At 45.2% G+C, this 21,364-nt stretch overlaps 1 protein-coding gene across 5 annotated transcripts in view; it reads right to left on the bottom strand.

Annotated features, from left to right (window-relative positions):
* thoc5 (THO complex 5) overlaps positions 1-21,364 on the bottom strand; it is a 319,834-nt gene that overhangs the window by 271,124 nt on the left and 27,346 nt on the right. For all 5 annotated transcript variants that reach the window (XM_067096318.1, XM_067096325.1, XM_067096331.1 and 2 more), the window contains exon 3: positions 748-828. In XM_067096318.1, coding sequence (XP_066952419.1) covers positions 748-828 — 81 coding nt within the window. The remainder of the gene's footprint in view (positions 1-747; positions 829-21,364) is intronic.

The following is a 21,364-nucleotide window of genomic DNA, read 5'->3' as shown; positions in this document are numbered from 1 at the left end:
TACTTTCATCTTGCATGTGGTGATCTCTAGAAGCACCAGTGCTGACTCTTAGTCTTTCATTATGAACGGACTAAGTTTTTCATGTTCAGTCAAATGCTGATCCCTTTATCTGATTTATGTAATATATAATACTAATAATTTGCTTGCTTTATACTGCAAAAGTAATGATACTCTATATGGAACCCAGGTATGAGAGTTTTATGATTAAAAAAATTCTTGCATTTAGCTCTCATACGGGTATATGCAAAACAAGCTTTCCAGTTTAGACGTCTAAAATGTTAAACCTAAGAACTTGATTGATTTAACAAATGGGTATCCAACAAACTCTAGGGTAACCAAGTAATTGAAGGGAGAATTAGGCTTATATGTTTATTGAGAATTTGTCCAGAATGAATAATTCCAGTCGTTTTGATGAATTTGTATGATTCCTATAAGATATTACATACTCAAAATTATCAAACATTTACCTTGACTTTCAGTGGCTCTAACTATGAACTGCAATCGTACCAACATAGACTATGTTGTAGATAATGTTTTCAAGAGCTTATGAAAATGTAAGGAAACTCAAACAAACTTTTTCGAAATGAAAAGATATGAAAGAATTTTTTATGATTTTGAAAGTAGGTTTCAAGAACTTTTTTTTACCCAAGTAGAAGTAAAATTACAAGTTAGTTTCAACCTTCATGGGGGAAGGGGGGTTATGCAAAAATCACCAAGCTGCAAGTAAGAAATTTCATTTTAACTTACCTTTTGCACTCTACTCAAACGTCGAAGTGACAACATAAGCATCAAAACCTGAATACGTCGTTCATCAACTTCATTTGCATACTGAAAGAACAAAAACCAGAATAAAATAAAACATCAAAATTTTAGATCTAATACACAGCATAGACATCTAAAAAATGACAGGATGTGACAAAATTGAAATCCTTATCAAATTTATTTTCTAAACATTCACCTCTTTATTATGATAGCTATAAAGTACGTATCGTGCCAGTGGGAGGACAACAGTATTAAAAAAAAAATTATCTAGATTGTCTTTCTTTAAATTTTCAGCTGAAAACACTTATGGATACTGTTAACAGACTATAAACCCAAGAGGGCTCCAAAGGAAAGCCAGCCTGTGGAGAGAGACGAATTATAAGAAAAAGTGATAAATAAGTGACAAAATAGAAAAACTGACACACTTGAAATTCAAGAAATGTCAACAGACAACAGGAATGAATTTGCTTAAACATTTGGAGATCAGAAGATTCCACAAATGCACTAGGCAAACTATTCCACATTTTGGTTATAGACAAGATGAAACTCCTAGCAAATCCAAAAGTTAGACCTGATGCTAGAAAACGACACACTGTTTGCAGCAGCAGCCTGCCTAGTGTTTCAAGCAAAAACAATTAGGGGAAGTAAAGAAGAGTGCAAAGGATGTTTGTTGTCGTAGTATATTTTATGCAACAAACCTAATGAACTCTTTACATGTATTTCAAGTCAACAATGAACCTTGGAAAAATAAACTTAATTGATGACATAACTCAAGAGTTTTAGATGAGAGTCAGCAACCAAAGACCAAATTGGAGAACAATACTCCAAACATGGAAGAAGAAAAGAGTTAAAACATATATAATAGCTTCATCCTACGCATTCTGAAACATTTTTGGAATATAACTATTTGAGAAACAAAGGAAGCAATACTACACCAATGCTTGCAATATTACACATATGCTTCCCAAAAGCCAATTTCTTATCACAAGTTACAGCTAAAATCTTGAGTCACAGACATTTAAAATGGTACCACGTAAATGTAAATCAGGATGCAAGGACAGGAGCACTTTGGATTGTCTAACTATCATACTTTTAGTTTTAGATGGGTTAAGCTCCATCCCCAAAAGCCTATTCACTAATGAATACGAGCCAGATCTCTATTCAACGATTTTGCAACCACAGACTAAGGCACAGAAAAGGAACAACAGCTAAAAGATTAGCATAGCATCATCGGCACATGCAATCAGTTTGTTCTCCAGACCTTGCCACAAGTCACTAATACAGTATAGATAGTAAATAGCAAAGGCCCAAGAACACAACCTTGAGGAACTCTTGAAGTGACATTACTAAAGCTACTATACTGGCCATCAAAAATCTCATTTAAAATATTAATAAAAGATCCACCAATTCACCATAACCTTAGCTTCTGAATGATAAGTGCTTCATGATTCACACAATCAAAGGTTGCACTAAAATCTACACCAACCATGCATGCCTCAGCATCCTCAACAAGAGCACCCCGCAAGGCTGTAACTATTGACAAGAGTGGATCACAAGTACCAAGTCCTTTACACAACTCAAATGTAGTGCTGGTAGCAGGCTATCATCTTCAACAAAACCTGCAAAAATGCCTAAAATGAACTTCTCAAAGACCCAGATAAAACAAGGGCAACTGAAATCATACTATATTTAGAGGGGCATGAGGTCAGACTTAGTTCCTCAGGTAATGCAGCAATGCTCCCTTAACTCTATAGGATGGAAAACTTGCAAGTCCATCTAACCTTCTGAAAATAGTAGCAATTTAAGGAGCAATGAAATCAACGGTGTTTTCAAAAACGTTGGGAAAGACCTCATTAGGGTCTATGCCACCATAACTGTCACGGCTCAGATGCAACATCTTGACTTCTCTAGGCCTGAAAGCCACTGAATTTAGACTGGAAAGCAGGACTGAGGCAACACCACAGACTCACCATACTGTTTGCTAACAAAGACTTACACCAAAAGTTCTGCCTTGTTTCAGGCAATATACAGTAGTTCCATCAGCTCCTACAAAGGGAAGCATGCTTGAATCAACTCCAAAAAGTGATGACTTAGGGAAGACCACCAGTTATTGTCATCACCACTGGAGAACAAGATCTCCTTCACACCCTCTATTTTCAGACAGTTCTTTTTCCTCTCATTTATGACAGACCATATGAATTTAAATATACAGTTAAGGCAGTTACTCCTGGACCTAAAGACCCCTCGACACAGTTGACGAACTCTGCACCCTCCTCTGAAAACCTTTGCTTGGATACAGCTAGGAAACTCTCAAGTGTAATTACACTGAAACCTTATACTTCAGAAAGGAGCAAAGGGAAATTCACCAGATGTGCATGTGAAATAAGGCCAGGGTTATATGAAACATTTTTTCATGTTAAGTATTTGAGTTTTAATCTGGAAGCTCCTAATTGCGACATTTTCAATATGTACAGAGACATTGTGAAGAAGAACCTAAGATATTCTCTTAAAGTCTGAGAATACTGACTGTAGAATCTGCCTCACCAGAATAAAGTTAAAAATTTAAAGCATTATCACATTTTTGGCAATAACAATGACTACTCCATACATACATTATGGAATCACTCCAAGGGAATATCTGCCCCCAACCAATGTATTTGGAAGAAAAACTTGCGGAAGATTTAAAAGATTAAGGTGTGATTAGAACTGAAAGAATGAAGATTAATGGTTCCTTAATTCCACTTCCAAATTTAATCATTACATTTAATTCCACCCGCTTCCCTAATGTAATAAAAGCAGCAAAGTTATGTTTTCAGGTTAAGCAATATATCCCAAGACCAAGACTTTTTGCTGTCAAGAATATGGTTATATCTAAGGATCTTGTAAGCTAAAGATACAAGGCAAGCCTGCCACATGTGTTGAGTGTAGTCAACCAGAGCATGGTGTATGTTATAAAGAACCAAATTTTATATATTATGGAGATGATCATCCATCCTACTCACAAAACTGTGATGTGTACATCTTTGAAAATGAAATACAGGCATTAAGATAACAGAACACATCACATTGCAGAGGCTAAACATAACATTTTTATGATAAAATAAGGTTTCATACATTTACCAACTAATTACACAGCTATTGGTTCATAATCTATGGCAGCTTAAAAATCAAAATTCGCGCCGAGGCGCTTCTATCGTTTATGTGAAGGTGACAATGTTCCACCCACTATCTGGGACTTAGAGGAACAACTTAGCAGAGAGCTCAATTCATTTCATGCTCTAATGTCCAAGCGAGGGGAGGAGGGCAGTCTCCAATCATGCAATTACTTGGTAAGTATATATAAAACTTTATCATAAAAATGTAATTTTTTATAAGTAACTTTCCAAGTAATTACATAGCTGATTCCACATTGTTACTACTCCAAAGCATTAAGTAAGTAATGAATTTGAAATAGAAAGGTTGTTAACATTAAAATTGCATTTTAAAAGTAAAATGCATTTTTCCTAACATACAAACCCAAGGTCCTTTACTTAACCCTTTAACGCCAACTGGACGTATTTTACGTCGACAAAAGTTGTCTGTCGGGTGCCAAGTGGACGTAAAATACATCGACTACAAAATGTTTTTTTTATATATTCGTGGAAAAATACTTATAGGCTTCGTTTGCGAAAAATTTTAAATCACGTGCCTTGAGGGATGCTGGGAGTTCACGGATCAAGCTCTTGTTTTGTTTACAAGCATGACCCAGCTGCGCATGCGCAAATTTCTTTCTTATCCCAAAAGAAAGCATCAGCTAACTCTGCTGAAAATCTCAGAAATTCTTTAGTCACTTTGTCGTAATTTTTGCACTATTTTCTATTAGCCATTACATAAAGTTTTATATATGAAAATGTGCGCAATTTCATGTAGAATACAAAAAAAAAAAAATAACTCATGGTTGTAGCTTTTATCAATTTTGACATATTTTCATATAAATCACGATAAGTGCCAATATAGAGGGATGAATAAATTTGTTTTTATTTAGCATTTCCCAACGTTTTGTGAGAGAGAGAGAGAGAGAGAGAGAGAGAGAGAGAGAGAGAGAGAGAGAGAGAGAGAGAGAGAGAGAGAGAGAGAGAGAGAGAGAGAGAGAGAGAGAGTGTGTGTGTGTGTGTGTGTGTGTGTGTGTGTGTGTGTGTGTGTGTGTGTGTGTGTAATTGTCGTTAGTGAGTGCTTCGGTTGTTGGAAGAGGGATGAGGTCGTTAGTTTGTTTACGGCGCTGTCTGTCTGTGGAATATATGTGAGGATTTTTCGGTTTTAGAGCGAGTCTTGAGTCAGAGCTAGTGCTAGTCTGTCGTTTGGTTTTGGACAGTTTTTTTTGTGTGCTGATGCAAAGTTGTTTTCCCTTGTTAGTGTGCTGTTCTTGTTGCTGTATGTTCGTGAGTCGTGTGTTTTTCTGTTTTGATTTGGTTTGTGTGGTTTTGTGTGGTGTGTTGGCGACCGTGGACGCCTTACTCCATCTTCCAGCAACCGAGGACCAGGGTGAGTGTTGTGTACTGTTTTTTTGTGTTTTGAAATTCCGCCACACCAAAATTTCAACCTTCGGTCAACTTTGACTCGAACGAAATGGTCGAAAAATGCAATTGTAAGCTAAAACTCTTACATTCTAGTAATATTCAATCATTTACCTTCATTTTGCAACAAACGAGAAGTCTCTAGCACAATATTTCAATTTATGGTGAATTTTTGTAAAAAAAAAAAAAAAAATTTTCCTTACGTCCGCATGCTTTAACTGCTGAAAATCTCAGAAATTCTTTAGTCACTTTGTCATAATTTTTGCACTGTTTTATATTAGCCGTTACATAACATTTTATATATATGAAAAGTGCGCAATTTCATGTAGAATACAACAAAAATAACTCATGGTTATAGCTTTTATCAATTTTGAAGTATTTTCATATAAATCACGATAAGTGCCAAAATTTCAACCTTCGGTCAACTTTGACTCGAACGAAATGGTCGAAAAAGGCAATTATAAGCTAAAACTCTTACATTCTAGTAATATTCAATCATTTACATTCATTTTGCAACAAAGGAGAAGTCTCTAGCACAATATTTCGATTTATGGTGAATTTTTGAAAAAAACTTTTTCCTTACCTCTGCGCGTGCTAACTCTGCTGAAAATCTCTGAAATTCTTTAGTCACTTTGTCGTAAATTTTGCACCATTTTATATTTACTGTTACATAACATTTTATATATGAAAATGTGTGCAATTTCATGTAGAATACAACGAAAAATAACTCATGGTTGTAGCTTTCATCAGTTTGGAAATATTTTCATATAAATCACGATAAGTGCCAAAATTTCAACCTTCAGTCAACTTTGACTCGACCGAAATGGTCAAAAAATGCAATTGTAAGCTAACCCTCTTGCATTCTAGTAATATTCAATCATTTACCTCCATTTTGCAACAAACAGGAAGTCTCTAGCACAATATTTCGATTTATGGTGAATTTTTGAAAAAAACTTTTTCCTTACCTCTGCGCGTGCTAACTCTGCTGAAAATCTCTGAAATTCTTTAGTCACTTTGTCGTAAATTTTGCACCATTTTATATTTACTGTTACATAACATTTTATATATGAAAATGTGTGCAATTTCATGTAGAATACAACGAAAAATAACTCATGGTTGTAGCTTTCATCAGTTTGGAAATATTTTCATATAAATCACGATAAGTGCCAAAATTTCAACCTTCAGTCAACTTTGACTCGACCGAAATGGTCAAAAAATGCAATTGTAAGCTAACCCTCTTGCATTCTAGTAATATTCAATCATTTACCTTCATTTTGCAACAAACAGGAAGTCTCTAGCACAATATTTCGATTTATGGTGAATTTTTTAATAAAACTTTTTTTTACGTCCGCCCGTTACAAATTCATGCATCATTTTGTGATAATATTTTCTCTGTTGCTTTGATCGTTTTACAATTTGTTATGTACCAAAATCACCGCAATTTAGTGTACATATATAATGGAAAAAAAATAACTTTAGCTTTAACCGTTTTGCTCACAGCGCGATTTGTATACAATTATATATGAAATTTTTTTTTTTTTGCACAGTCATATATTCCAATATTTATATATGATAATGATATTTTTTTCCTTTCTGATGGTTGCATACTAAACTTCAGGCAATGAGAAAAAAAGGAGCCAAAAATTAACTCTTAATCTTTAAAACTAAGCATGCTGTGATTTTTTTTAAAAAACTTTCTTTCCGCTTCGGCACTAACTCTCAAACCCCGCCGGCATACGGCAGACACTTTTGTAAATAGAGGCTCAGCGTTTAAGAGTTATATGGGGAATACTTTCGGCGAAGCTGAACTGGCCGCTAAAGACTTAACAAGGCATGTGTTGGTGTTACTACCAGCCGGGAGGTTGGTCGGTAACAGTGGGAAACCCATGGTACCAACCTCCCGGCTTCGCGCATTCACTTTACTTTCTGGTCTAGGGCAGATTGTGGGGAGGATAAGGTGGGTAACCTGAGTAAAAGACCTCGGGTTTGAATGTTAGGAAAAATGCATTTTACTTTTAAAAATGTGATTTGTTCCTACGCAAATACAAACCCTTGGTCCTTTACTTACATGGGGACTCATGATTCGGTGGGAAGAATCTGAGTGAAGGTCTCTGAATGACTTGCTCCCTTTCCTACATTTTAAGCAAAGGGAGTGGGGGCCGGAATCCGCACTACAGCGGAGATCGCCACATTTCTTTTCCTTACCAGGACAAATCCGGCGCACAGGCTTATCCAAATCATGGGTTTGTAACAGATCGTCCATAATTACAAACACGCACAGTTATACTGAAGAAACAAGCCAAAATGAAAAACAGGAACAAACACACCGTGAAAAGGTTGAAGCTTTAGCATCCAGGAAGGTCCGAGCAGAGAGCAGGGAAACACGTCCGCATCACACGAGGCCAGAAAGTAAAGTGAATGCGTGAAGCCGGGAGGTTGGTACCGTGGGTTTCCCACTGTTACCAACCAACTTCCCAGCTGGTGGTAATACCAACACATGCCTTGTTAAGTCTTTAGCGGCCAGTTCAGCTTCGCCGAAAGTATTCCCCATGTAAGTAAAGGACCAAGGGTTTGTATTTGTGTAAGAACAATAAATGTTTGTTGTTTCCTTACCTGTTGAGAGAGCTGCTGCAGTTAGGTACTGCCTCTGGTCGGATCCTCTCTCAATGTGTAGTGGGTGTGGCAATGTAGCCAAGGGTCACCCCTACATTGGTGGGAACTTTGCAATGGAGGAAGTACACCATATGCTGACAAAGTTAAAAGATGCCATTGCCCTGGGAGTAGCCAAAATACAAAACAACAACACTATCACCTACGCCACAGAATTAAAACCACAACCCAAACAAAACCAAACTGGTGGGTACTCTAGATAAAGTACCCAGGCTTTCCATAGACTCAAAACCTCAAGTCAAGGATAGTGCATAGCAAAGGAACAGAGAGTTCCCTATATTTCCTCTCCCAACACCATGCCAGCCACAGATAAAGGTCCCAAAGTGTTAGAATTTTCAAACACAGTCTCTGTGTCCTTGGGGCAGTGTCAGGCGAAGATAGATTTGCATCTCCAGAACGTCGACTGCAGTATCGAGGATAGAGACAAGTTATATCTAAATGCCAGGGAAGTTGCAACTGCCCTAATTTCATGAGACTTAACCTTAACTAAAGGAAAGGCATCTTCATGGACCTGAGAGTGCACTTCTGATATCAACTCCCTCACAAAAAAGGAAATGGCATTTTTTGAGAGAGGATGAACAGGGCTTCTTGCAGAGCACCAGAGGTTGCTTGACGGTCCTCTAATCTTTTCTGTCCTGCGAAGGTAGTACCTGAGAGACCTCACTGGACAAATAAGCCTCTCTTCTTCTTCTGGTCCTAAGATGTTCAAAGGATTATTGATAATGAAGGATCAAGGCCATGGCTTGGATGGGTCTTCGTTTTTAGCAAGGAACCCAAGAGAAAGTGAGCAGACTGTGTCCCCTTGAGCAAAACCTAATCTCTTGTCCATCGCCTGCAACTCACTGATAAGTTTGGCAGTAGCAAGAGCCACTAAAAAGAGTGTCTTCTTGGTGAGATTCCTGAGTGAGACAGAATGGAGCACTCGAACGGGGGACCCGAAAGCCATTTCAGTACAACGTCTAAGTTCTAAGAGTTGTTGAAGAACTTTCTTGCTTTGTCATCTCAAAGGATCTGATTATGTCTCTGATGTCTTGATTAGAAGACAGATCCATTCTTCTGTGTTTAAAAACTGAGGTCAGCATTGACCTATACCCTTTGATGGTAGAGGTCAATGATTTCCTGACAGACTTCAGGAATAGTAAAAATTCAGCTATTTGATTTATAGATGTCTCAGAAGACACGTTATTGTGGCTGCATCATCTTCTGAAGACTGACCATTTCGGCTGGTAGAGCTTTGTAGAAGACACTCACCTGCACCTCGCAACTACCTCTGCAGCACGTCGTGAAAAACCTTTTGCTCTGACGAGGCGCCTGACAGTCTGAAGCCTGTCAGGACCAGAGCGGACAACCCTCGGTGGAATCTGAGGAAGTGGGGTTGTCTGTGTAGCGACTGCTTTTGTGGATGGAGTCTTAGATAATCCAGCAAGAGCCGAATCAAGATCTGGAAACCATTCCTTGTTTGGCCAAAAGGGAGCAACTAGGGTCATGGAGGTGCTCTGCTGTGTTGACAATTTGTTGTTTACCTCCCTGATCGCCCTGAAGGGAGGGAAGGCGTACCCATCTAGGCCTGTCCAGTCCAGGAGCATGGCATCTGTCACCCATGCTCGAGGATCTGGGACCGGAGAGCAGAAGAGTGGAAGTCGGTGATTTCTCAACGCAGAGGGTCTGCCCCATAGTCTCCACAGATCGGCGCAGACTAATGGGTCTAGGGTCCATTCAGTCAGAAGGGCCTGTCTGAGGCAATTTAGCTCGTCTGCAATAAAGTTCCATTCTCCCCAGAATGAGCTGGGTAGTAAGAGTGACTTGATTCTCCCCCGCCCACAGAAGATCTCTCACTGTCTTGTAAAGAGAGGAGTGAGTGCCCCCATTTACAATGTAGTGAGTGCCCCCATTTACAATGTAAGAGAGCACAGTGGTGTTGTCTGCGTGCACTACTATCTTCTTGCCGTAAACTAGGTCCGAGAAGGCCTGAAGGCCCAGGTGAACAGCTCTCAGTTCTTTTACATTGATGTGAGACTTCTGTTCCAATGTTGTCCATGTTCCAGAGATTCCCTGGCTGTCCAGGAGAGCACCCCAGCCTAGGTCGGAGGCGTCTGAATAAAATTGAAGGTCAGGGTTCACTGGAAGAAGCCACTCCCCTTCCTGAAGTCTTTCTTCGCAAGATCACACTGGAGATCCACTTTGATTTCCGGCGTTATCGGGAAGATGAAATAGTCTGGTTGTCTTCCTGCACCAGCTCACTTTCAGGAGAAACTACAAGGATCTCATGTGCAATCTGCCTAGTCTCAGAAACTGCTCTACTGAAGCAAGGTTCCCTAAGAGACTTATCCACTGTACTGCCGAGCAGGACAGAAGAGCAAGGAGCTGACGGACCATCTGTAGACATATGTCGACTCTTTTGGGCGACAGGAAAGTCCGCAAAGTCCAAGAATTCAGGATCATCCCTAAATAGTGAATATCCTGAGTCAGTATCATAAGGGGTTTCTTCTCGTTTATGGTAATGCCTAACTCCTGTGTCAGGCCAAGAGTTCTTCTCAAGTGGAGAAGCCAGTCGTCCAGGTAGAAGTTGATGTTGATTCCCAGAAGGTGAAGCCAATTCCCCACATGATCGAGGATTCATGTGAATACTTGCTGTGCCATCGACAAGCCGAAGCACAGGGCCCGAAACTGTAGTACTCTACCCTGAAACACAAAATGTAGAAATTTCCACGAGCCCAGATGAATAGGGATGTGGAAATACGCATCCTGCATATCCAAGGTGACCATCCAGCCCCCCTGCTGCACTGAAGACATGACTGTGCGCACTGTCTTCATGTGGAACTTTGTCTTCAGGACAAATGAATTCAGGGTGCTGATGTCCAAAATGGGCCTCCATCCCCCCCAAGGCCTTTGGAACCACGAAACGGCGGTTGTAAAAGTCTTCTGAGTGGCAGTCTAGTACCTCTTCCACAGCTCCCTTGATGATCAGGGATACGACTTCCTGAGAGAGGGCCAAAAACCTTATGGAACCTTCTGAACACACTGTCAAGGCAATCAGTGATGTTACTAAGGGAGGAGGTTTCATGAAAGGAATGGCGTAGCCCTCCATGAGTATCTTGGCTACCCAAAGCTCCGCCCCTCTGCGCGCCCATTATTTAAAAAAAAAAGTAGAAGTCTGGCTCCTAATTGGGTGCGGAGGACTAACTTCTCATTTCTTGGGGTTGGTCTTCAATGAAGACTTCTTAATGGACTTCGTAGGGGTTCCCCCCATGAAAGGGCTGAGGATGTAAGGAGGAGACTGATTGCGACATGGAAGGCGCAGGTTCCCTCGAACGTCTGGTGGATTGTGCTAACAGGTCGGTTGTAGACTTCTTCTGCAAGTCTGAAAGAATCTCCTTCACTGTGCCTTGCAGACGGAGGTGAGACTTACCCAAAGGAGCGAAAAGTAGAGCTGACTTCTATGTCAGGGAGACTCCTTTCGGGGTAAAAGAACACCAGAGCTCCCTCTTTTTTAGCACATTCGTTGAAAAGAGAGAGGCAAGTTCTAAAGAGCTGTCTCTAACTGCCCTATTGGAGCACGAAAGTACCCCCAGCCAATCAATGTCAAAGTCTTCAGCGAGATCTGGACAGTTTTTGACCTGTCTTGCTGGCACCCCGACAGCCCAATCAAGAAAGCTAAAAATCTTTTGAACCTTAAAAATATTCTTGATAAGGTGGTCAAGCTTGGGGGGAGAAAAACACCACCTTGACCGTAGAAAAGGCTGTTCTACGAGCCGAATCTACCAAATCGGAGTTCCCCTGGGAGGAGGCAGAGACTCCCAAGGAAGGAGCTTCCCCGGTGGCATAGAGCGATTTCCTCATCTTCATGAGTTTGCTGGGCGGAAAAGCAAATGTTGCCTTGCCCTGCTCTCTCTTAGAGGCCAGCTAGTCATGCACCTCTCGGAGAGCCTTCCTCGAGGAAGAGGATAGAACTAATTTGGGCAGCTTGGTACCCTCAAAAGACTGCTTCCTCACGAGGAAGGTACAAGCTGGAGGAGTTGGAGCAGCAGGAATGAAGAAATCTGAAAAGCTATCCAGGAGAAATCTAAAAAGAGACGAGTATGCTGAAGAGGGGACCGTATCCTGAACAACCTCTTCCTTGTCTGAAGAGACCGGTGACACAGACATGTCTTTGGTTCCGGGACCTGTAGAGGTTTTCTTCAAGAACCTCATAAGCTCCATAAACTGTTGCTGGAGTGGAGCTACCGAATGGTCCTCTTGAACCTACGATGACTGTAGCAGATGAGTGGAAGGTGCCGGGCATCCCAAAGCTGTTGCTGGGCGCTCAGCTGTTGGCGGTGGAAAGTTCAGGAGTTGGTGCTGGGCGCTTAAAAGTGGAAGTCTGACGTGAGAGGAAGGGCGCTTGGAAGAAATCAGGGCCTTTGGGAGCTTACAGCGCTTAGGACGGTCTCCCAATGAATGATGATGGTGAGCTAAAGAAGCGGACAGATCCTGACAGCTGCAGGAAGGTTGTGGGCTAACCTCCATGTACCTCGTAACAGCCAGGTCTCTTGAGTGGGCGCGCCGAAGCAGGGTAGCGATATGGGCGCTTCTTGTCCGGGCTGGAAGCTTCCGAATCGGAGGAAAGCTGATGCACTGAAACACCTTTCCAATGGCGTTTAGTCAAAGCCTGGGAACAAACAACAGGCTCGATGGAGGGGGACAGCCCATGGGTAAACCCCACCAGCCTCCCTGGACCTCCGGTACGTCTTCTCCCCCGTGTGGGGGAGCAGGACAGGGACCTTCGTCTAGGAGCAATGGTGGGACAGACAGCCACCTGATCCCAACAGCTGAGTGTGTCCGCCAGAATGTTCCTCTTGCCTGGAATGTATCCGGCTGACAGCTCCACAAAGTGGGCTGCCACCCACTTGTGCACCTGCACCGTCAACGCATGGAGAGCGAGGGGGACAGGACCCCCTTGCTTGTTGACATATGCCACTAGTCGTGTTGTAGCTCATCAACACCACCGAGTGTCCCATCACACTGTCCTGGAAGCACTGAAGGACTAAGAAAGCTGCTTTCATCTCCAGGATGTTGATGTGAAGGTGCTTGTCGTGATGGTCCCACACACCTGACGTCAGCAACTCCTCCAGGTGTGCACCCCAGCCCTCTTTCGATGCGTCTGTGTAGAGCAGCATGTCCGGAGGCCAAGAGGACAGGTGTGTCCCTATGCAGAGGTTCTTGTTATCCAACCACCAGCTGAGATCGTTCCCCACCTCCTTAGAGATGGGTACGAGAACCGACTGGGGCTCCCGAGACTGATCCCAGTAGTCCCTCAGTCTCCACTGGAGAGAGCGAAAGTGGAGCCGACTGTGCGGTACGAGCTTCTCCAATGACGACAGGTGACCGATCACGACCTGCCACTGTTGAGCTGGCTGTTCCTGCTTCAACAGGAACTGCCTTGCCACCTTCCTGAACGTGTCCTGTAGCAACTGCAAGTGCGAGCTTGCCAGAACTAACCAATCGTCGAGATACCTCAGAAGACGTATCCCATGTGAATGGGCCCAAACTGACACCAAGGTGAACACTCGCGTGAACACCTGTGGAGCGGTCAACAGCCCGAAACACAGTACCCTGAATTGGTAGACCGCTCCACTGAGGACAAAGCGAAGGTACCGACTAGAGGATGGATGAACCGGTACCTAGAAGTACACGTCCATCAAGTCCACCATCAGCATAAGGTCCTCCTCCCTGATGGCTGGCAGTACCATTCGCACCTTCTCCATCTTGAACCAAGTCTGGCGAACGAAACGATTCAGAGGGTTGGTTGATTACTGGCCTCCACCCGCCAGAAGCTTTCTCCACAAGAAAGATCATGCTGTAGAAGCCCGGAGATCGATCCTCGACGACTTCGATGGCTCCCTTGCTCATCATAGTTTCGACCCCCCCGAAGTAGGGCCTCTCTCTTCTAGGGGTTTTGACTGTAAGAGGGGAAGTGGACTGGTGGGTCGGTGAGGGGAGGCAGAGACTCATAGGGTAGGGAATATCCCTCCCGAAGGACATTCAGTACCCAGGTCTCCGCTCCATATCGCTGCCAAGTTGCCCAGTGGCATGATAGGCACCCCGCCACCGACGGCAGCATCTGAGGAGGCTCGCCATCCCTAGTGAGCTCCTCCCCTCTTCTTCTTTGCCTTACCTTTCCTCTGGGGGGGGGTGGGGGGGGGGGCAGGTTGGCAAAAGGGACCCTGTGGTTCCTTCCAAGGGGGAGAAGAAGAGGTCTGGACTTTTCCCCAAGCACCCGTCGAAGCACCAGACTTCTTCGGGGCTGAGGTGCTAGCCTGGCTCACAGTCCGGGCCGCAGGGCGAGATGGCTATGCGACACCTTTCGTCGCTGCCTGGTGGACAAGACGGTCGCGCTTGTCGGCCTTCCTCTTGTCCACAGCAGCATCCACCTCTCCTCTGGGGAAGAGGGAGGGGGTGTCCAGAATTGGTCCATTCCGCTGGGAGACTGCAGCTTCGGCACCCACTGATCTGTAGATTCGGGACAACACCGCATCCTGTCTCTCCAGCACCAGGTTTGCCCACAGGTTTGGCGTCTGGTGGGCTATAAAAAAAATGGCAAAGACTCCTGAAGGTCAGGTCTTTGCTCTGAGAGCCAGACAGAGCTGTCCCCTCCAAGGCGTTCAGCTCAGCTTGCATGAGAAGCGCAGGCTCCTCAGTTAGCTGAGCTGAAGTGGTACCAGGAGCTAGACGAGCTAGACCCGGTTCCACTACCTTCTGCTGCAGTGCTCCCTCCGAGGGCACGTAGTATTTCTTTTGTCTAGGGAGAGGGGGAGGCAACAGCTTGGTGAAGCAAGTTGAGCGAAGCGAAGATGCTGGTCCGGAGACCAAGTCGTTCACCTGCTTGAGGACGCTGTCCGCCAAGGGAGACCATGGTAGTCCAAGGGCGGGTTTCGGCTCCTTCTTGGAAGCGTAAAACTCCTCCACCCTGGACGACCGTTCTTCCAAGGGAGTCGGAAGTGGTTCCTCCAGACCATTGTGCTGACGGATCAGTGCAACAACCTCAACAAATGCTCTCAGCATTTCTGGAGTGTCCGGATCTCTTGGAAGAGGATCTTCCGAGAGACGGTCTTCCAGAAAGGCCCCTCCCACAAGAGAGCCTGAGACAGACCCAGTCTCTCTGCCCCTTACAACAGAGGCGTACGACCTCTCACTCGGTTGGAGCGAGGAAGGACCGGATGCCCCTGATGCTGATTGCACAAGAGGCTCAGCACCAGCAATCCTACCGACGTCCTGTTTCCTCCCGGAGAATCCCAAGGAAGTTGAGAGGGTGGGAGAGGCAGAGTGAACACTACGGTCGCATCCGCTGGTATAAACAGTGGACGCCACGGACACCTCACGATCTCCAACCCGCGGTGGAGTGTCGCGAGAGGGCCTAGACAGACTTACTCGTCTGGGCGAGTGACCGTCTTGACGATCAGGGGACGGCCTCCTCACAGCTGATCCATGCTCTGATGCTGGACGATCCTCCACACTACAGCGTGTGGAGGAGACCAACGCAGGGGTGCAGACTGCCGATTGGAGACCACTGTCCCTAACGTCCGGGCATGTTCCAGCCTTCTTCGATGCCGAAGCAGACGAAGGCTGCAGGGACCTCTTCTTGGTTCCTCCCGATGATCCTTTGTCCGACTTGGACAAGGATGACGGTTTAGGCGGAGGAGAAGCCCGAAGGCTCTTCCCCTTCTCTCATTCCGTGCCCAAGCTCGCTACAGGAGAGGAGCGGCTCGAGTCTACACGGTCTCCCTTAGGTGACCATGCCTTCGGCGACGCTCTCTTACGAGGTGCCGAAATGGAATCAGTTTGAGAGGACGAAGCCCCTGAACCCTCTGAGGAGGGTACTGAGGTAACCTTCCCAACTAGAGACCCAGTGGTCTTCCCCCGAGGGGAGGACTGCGCCCCCTTAGAAGAGCGAGTCTTCTTAGGGGGAGGATCCACCCTCCCCTTCTTAGATCAATTGGTCTTAGAAGAGGGGGGTGAAGAGGCAGACGAAGATGAGGATGACAATGATGAGGATGAAGTGGAAGACGAAGACGTAGTTGGCTGGCGTGCGCGCTTCTTCTTCTTCTTCTTCTTCTTGATCACAGTCCACACAACATCCCCCAACCTACCGAAGACAGACCAGGGGTCGACGGGGGCGGGGGCAGCAACAGCAGATGGCACAAGAGTCTGATGACCAGCAGGAGACTCATGCCCTGAACTTATAGTGGTGGTAGGCACAACAGAGGCAGACGCAGGGAATGATGGATGGAATGTCAAGATGACAGGCACGGGCAACAGTGGAAGCGTGGTGGGAGGCGAGGGAGCGTAGCCAGGCGGGGCGAGGTGACCGAGCAGACCAGCCCAGCCACTGTTGACACTGAGATGGCTGGAGTAGGGACCGCACCATATGCATGTTGCGTTCCGACAGTGGTCATCACGCTCCCCGGCAGCACAGAGGTGATGGTAGTGGTAGTGAGAGCATCGGCCGTGTGGGTAGTGGGGGGAGGGAGGAGTACTCCCGCCTGCGCAGCAATGTTGATGTGTGTGAGGAGCGATGGCAGATCAGGCCTGCCAACCATCCCAAGCGATTCCCACACCTGACTCAAACCCGGCACGGATGCCAACCCTGTGGAAGACAAAGACGGGTAGGGGCCCCCTCTAACCCAGGGATCAGCGACTCTGGGTGAGGAGGAGAACTGTGAGGAGTGTAGCCTAGGTCCACCGATTTCGCCTCTTATGTGACTGCGGATGCTGCAGACACTGGGGACAGCGAGACAGAACTGTGAATTGGCAGCAAGGGAAGGCCTTCGGGGCTTAGCTATGACTGCGAAGGATTAGCAACCAAGGGAGTCGAAGGTGGCAAAGACAGCACCTCAACGCCTTGGTCCCCTTACGCTTGTACCTATGTCTCCGAGAATACCTATCCCACTGCTTGGGGGACCGAAGCCTACACTCATTGCAAGATTCGTCAACCGTACAATCAGGATGGTCCTTGTTCCCTTTCCTACACTTTAAGCAAAGGAAGTGAGGATCTGAGTCCGCGCTACAGCGGAAGGCGCCACACTTTTTATCCTAACCAGGACATACCTGGCGCACAGGCTTATCAAAGTCATAGGTTTGTGATAATTCACCCATAATTATAAACACGCACAGATATACTCAAGCAACACAGAAAAAACAGGAACAAACACACCATGGAAAAGGTGAAGCTTTAGCATCCAGTAAGGTCCGAGCAGAGAGCAGGAAAACATGTCCGCATCAGATAAGGCCAGAAAGTCCGCATCAGACAAGGCCAGAAAGTAAAGTGGATGCGTGACACCGGGAGGGTGGTGGTGTGGGTCCCCCACTGCAACCACCCAATTACCCGGCCAGTAGTTATAGTACCACACTGCCTTGTTAAGTCTTTAGCGACCAGTTCAGCTTCGCCGAAAGTAACCCCATATAAGTAAAGGACCAAGGGTTTGTATTTGTGTAGGAACAAATAAAAAAGGGCTTAGCACTGAAAAAATGCTTGTTGTTTCTTACCTGGTGAGAGAGCTGCGCAATTGGATACTGCCTCTGGTTAGCGCTCATCTCTACCGAGTAGCAGCGTGGCGGTATAGCCAGGGTCACCTCTTGAAGAGGGCAACTTCTCAGCAGAGGGGTACTCCAATTGCTAACAAAGTATGAAGTAAACTTTGCAACGAAGGAGAGTCCGATCATTACCAAAGTCAACAATAAAATGCCCCTGCCCAGGATGCAGTACAATAAAAACAAAACCAGAGAAATAGTCACCTACACCACACATAAAAAGTGCATAAGTAAATAAATAAATAACCACCACCCTACACAGACAAAAACTGGTGGGCACTCTAGGTACTTTGTACCCTCCAGGCTCCCCATGAACTCAACACCTTGACAAGGTAAAGAAAGAAGTAGTTAGTGCTGCTTCCTACGTTCCCTTCCCGAACACTACGCTAGCCACGGACAACGGTCCGAGTGTACAGTAAACCCCCGTATTCGCGTTCTCATGGTTCGCGGACTCATGCATTCACGGGTTTCTCTGTGGAACATATCTAGCCATCGTTCGCAGAAAATTCGCCCATTCGCAGTATTTTTCACTGAGAAATATTCACTAATTAATGTATTTTCATATAATTTTCATGAATAAATGCACTTTTTGTGATAAAACTATTAAAATACTCAGGTATAAGCATTTTTACGGGGTTTTTCTTGGTTTAAGCTATCAAAATGGGCAGTTCTAAGTGTTTTTAGAGGGGTTTTAAGCATTCGCAGATTTGACCTATTCGCTGTGTGTGTGTGTGTGTGTGTGTGTGTGTGTGTGTGTGTGTGTGTGTGTGTGTGTGTGTGTGTGTGTGTGTGTGTGTGTGTGTGTGTGTGTGTGTGTGTGTGTGTGTGTGTGTGTGTGTGTGTGTGTGTGTGTGTGTGTGTGTGTGTGTGTGTGTGTGTGTGTAACGCATCCCCCACGAATACAGGGGGTTCACTGTACTGCAATCTTTGTCATCTCTGCATCTCACAAATAATGCATTGCAAAAACAGATCTACATTTCCAGAATGTACTCTGTAAGATAGAAGTGAAGAGAGAGATTATGCTTAAAAACGACTGATGTAGCCACTGCTCTCACGTCGTACGCTCTAACCTTAAGTCCAGGCAGAACGTTCTCTCCGATTTGAGTGTGTGCTTCAAGGATCAGGTTTCTAATAAAAAAGGATAATTCGTTTTTACACATAGGTCTGGCCGGGTTCTTTATCGAACACCAAAGATTCCTTGCTGGGCCTCTAATCTTCTCTGTCCTCTTGATGTAACGTCTAAGCGCTCTTACTGGGCACAGACTCCTCTCCTCTTCCTCTGGACCCAGGATGTTCAACAAACCTTTAATAGCAAAGGAACCTCCCTCACCATCCTGGACAGAGGGAAGGCATACATATCCACTCCTGACCAATTTTGCATCATCACATCTGTCGCCCTGGCTCACTGGTCCGGAAACAGTGAGTACAACAGGGGGAAACGGTGGTTTTTCGGTGTTGCAAACAAATCCACTATCGTTCTCCCCACAACTTCCACAGGTCAGAGCATACTCGACGGTCCAGTGTCCACTCTGTCAGGAGAATTTGTTTGCGATGACTGAATTCGTCTGCCCGTATGTTGCACTTCCCCTGAATGAACCGAGTTAACAGCTGGGTTCGGTTCTGCTCTGCCCAAAGAAGACGACTCCTGGCAGTCTCACAAAGGGAGAATGAGTGAGTTCCCCCTTGGAGTCTCACATAGGCTAAGGCTGTTGTGTTTCCACATGCACCATTACTTTGTTGTGCACTTCCTTTTGCGAAATGCTGCAGCTCCAAGTGGATGGCTTTCAGTTCTTTGATGTTTATGTGCAGAGCCTTTTCTTGTTGGGACCAAACTCCTGAAACTTCTTTTCCCTCCAGGAGAGCTCCCCAACATATGTCCGACGCGTCAGAGAAGTAGTCTAGGTCAGGGTTCACTACCGAGAGACTTTTCCTCCAAAAATCTGCTTGCGTCTTTCCACCAGCGCAGGTCCTCCTTTATCTCTTGCATTATTGGGAAGATGCATAAGTCCTGATTTATCCTACAATCCCAACTGACTCTTAAAAAGAATTGTAGAGGTCTCATTTGCAGCCTTCCCAACCTCGCAAACTATTTGATCGACGATAGAGTGCCCAGGAGACTCCTCCATTGAGTGGCTGAACACTTCTGAAGGTAAAGGAAAAAGTTAACTTTCTTGAGGCAGGCTTCTATCCTTCTGGGGGAGGGAGAAGCCTAAAAATTCTGAGAGTCGATCTTCATCCCCAAATAAAGAATCTGTTGAGAAGGAGTCAGTTGGGATTTTTGAAGGTTCAACAGCAAACCTAAATCCTGAGTCAAAGTAATGTCCTTTGAAGGTCCCCAGTGCATCTCTCTCTCGTGGGTGAGCGTATTAACCAATCGTCCAAATATAGGGAAGTGTTCACTCCCAAGAAGTGAAGCCAATTGGCCAATGGGGCGAGAACTTGGGTGAACACCTGTGGTGCTGTTGACAGGCTGAAACATAGCACTCAAAACTGGAAAACTTGATTCCCATGAATGAATCTCAGGTACTTTCTTGAATGGATGATAGGACAGACTGGACTGCTTCCATATGAAACTTCGTTTTTTATAGGTAGACGTTCAGAGCGCTCACATCGAGTACCGGTGTCCATCCTCCCATTGCTTTTGGTACTACAAAAAGCCTGTTGTAAAAACCCCTGGACTTGGTGTTCACCGCTTCTATTGCTGCCTTCTTGAGGAGAGACGACACTTCTTCTGAGAGGGCTAAATACTTTGTTGATCCTACGGAATACGTCGTCAATTTGATGGGAGAGCTAGATAAGGGAGGTTTCTCTTTGAAGGGGACAGAATACCCTTCCCTTAATACTTCTATCACCCACTGATCTGCTCCTCTCATTCTCCAACTTCCCCAAAAAAGTTGGAGTCTGGCTCCCACAGGTGCATGAAGGACTGAAGATTCACTTGTGGGTTGTAGGTCTGGTGGAGGGTCCCTTGGCCACACGCGGGGCAAAACGTACAGAAGTCCATGATCTTGATTGGGTTCTCTGTCTGCCTCCTCGAAAAGGTTGGGGCTGAAGAGGAGGAGATGACGTAAAGGGGGCGTTCCACCCTCGTACGCCTCGTAGATTGCGAGAGCAGGTCTTGTGTGGACTTCTTATGAAGTGAGCAGCCACTTCTACCTTGGTGTGTATTATCCAAGGGCGAAAAGATCTCCAGGGTTCCCTTCTTCAAAATCCCCATAGAATAAAGGGAGGAAATCTCAAAAGAACCATCTCGAATTGCTTTATCAGCACAAGAGAGAACACTCCTCCAGTCAGTGGCAATATCCTGAGGCAGATCCAAATCTCCAATCGTCTTTGCCAAGGCCCCTACAGCCCAGTCTAGAAAACTAAACACTTCGAAAACCTTGAACATGCTCTTGAGCATATGATCCATCTCCAGCGCCAAGAACATGGTCTTTGCTGTGGTAAAAGCCGACCTACGGGCCAAATCAATGAGGCCAGAGAAGTCACCCTGGGAGGGAGAAGCCACTCCCAGGGAGGGGGCCTCTCCGTTCACATACAACCTATATCTCCTGGCCAAATGGCGGGAAGGCGGAATACTAAAACATGCCTTGCCCTGGCGCCTTTTCCCTGAGGGCCAGAGATCCACTTCTCTCATAGCCTTCTTAGATGAAGAAGATAGGACCACTTTGGGAAGTGTCGACGAATCCCCGGGTAAGTCACTCACCATAAATGAGGAAGCCGGAGACAAAGGGGCTGTCAGAGCGAAGAAATCTGAGAAATTATCCAGTAAATAATTCAGTAAGGCAGCGTAAGCTGATGGGGTGGAATCC

The sequence above is a fragment of the Macrobrachium rosenbergii genome, chromosome 4 (assembly GCF_040412425.1).
Source record: "Macrobrachium rosenbergii isolate ZJJX-2024 chromosome 4, ASM4041242v1, whole genome shotgun sequence".
NCBI classification, from domain to species: Eukaryota; Metazoa; Arthropoda; class Malacostraca; order Decapoda; family Palaemonidae; genus Macrobrachium; species Macrobrachium rosenbergii.
Note: the sequence above shows the minus strand (reverse complement) of the source record. Positions and strands in the feature narration are given on the sequence as shown.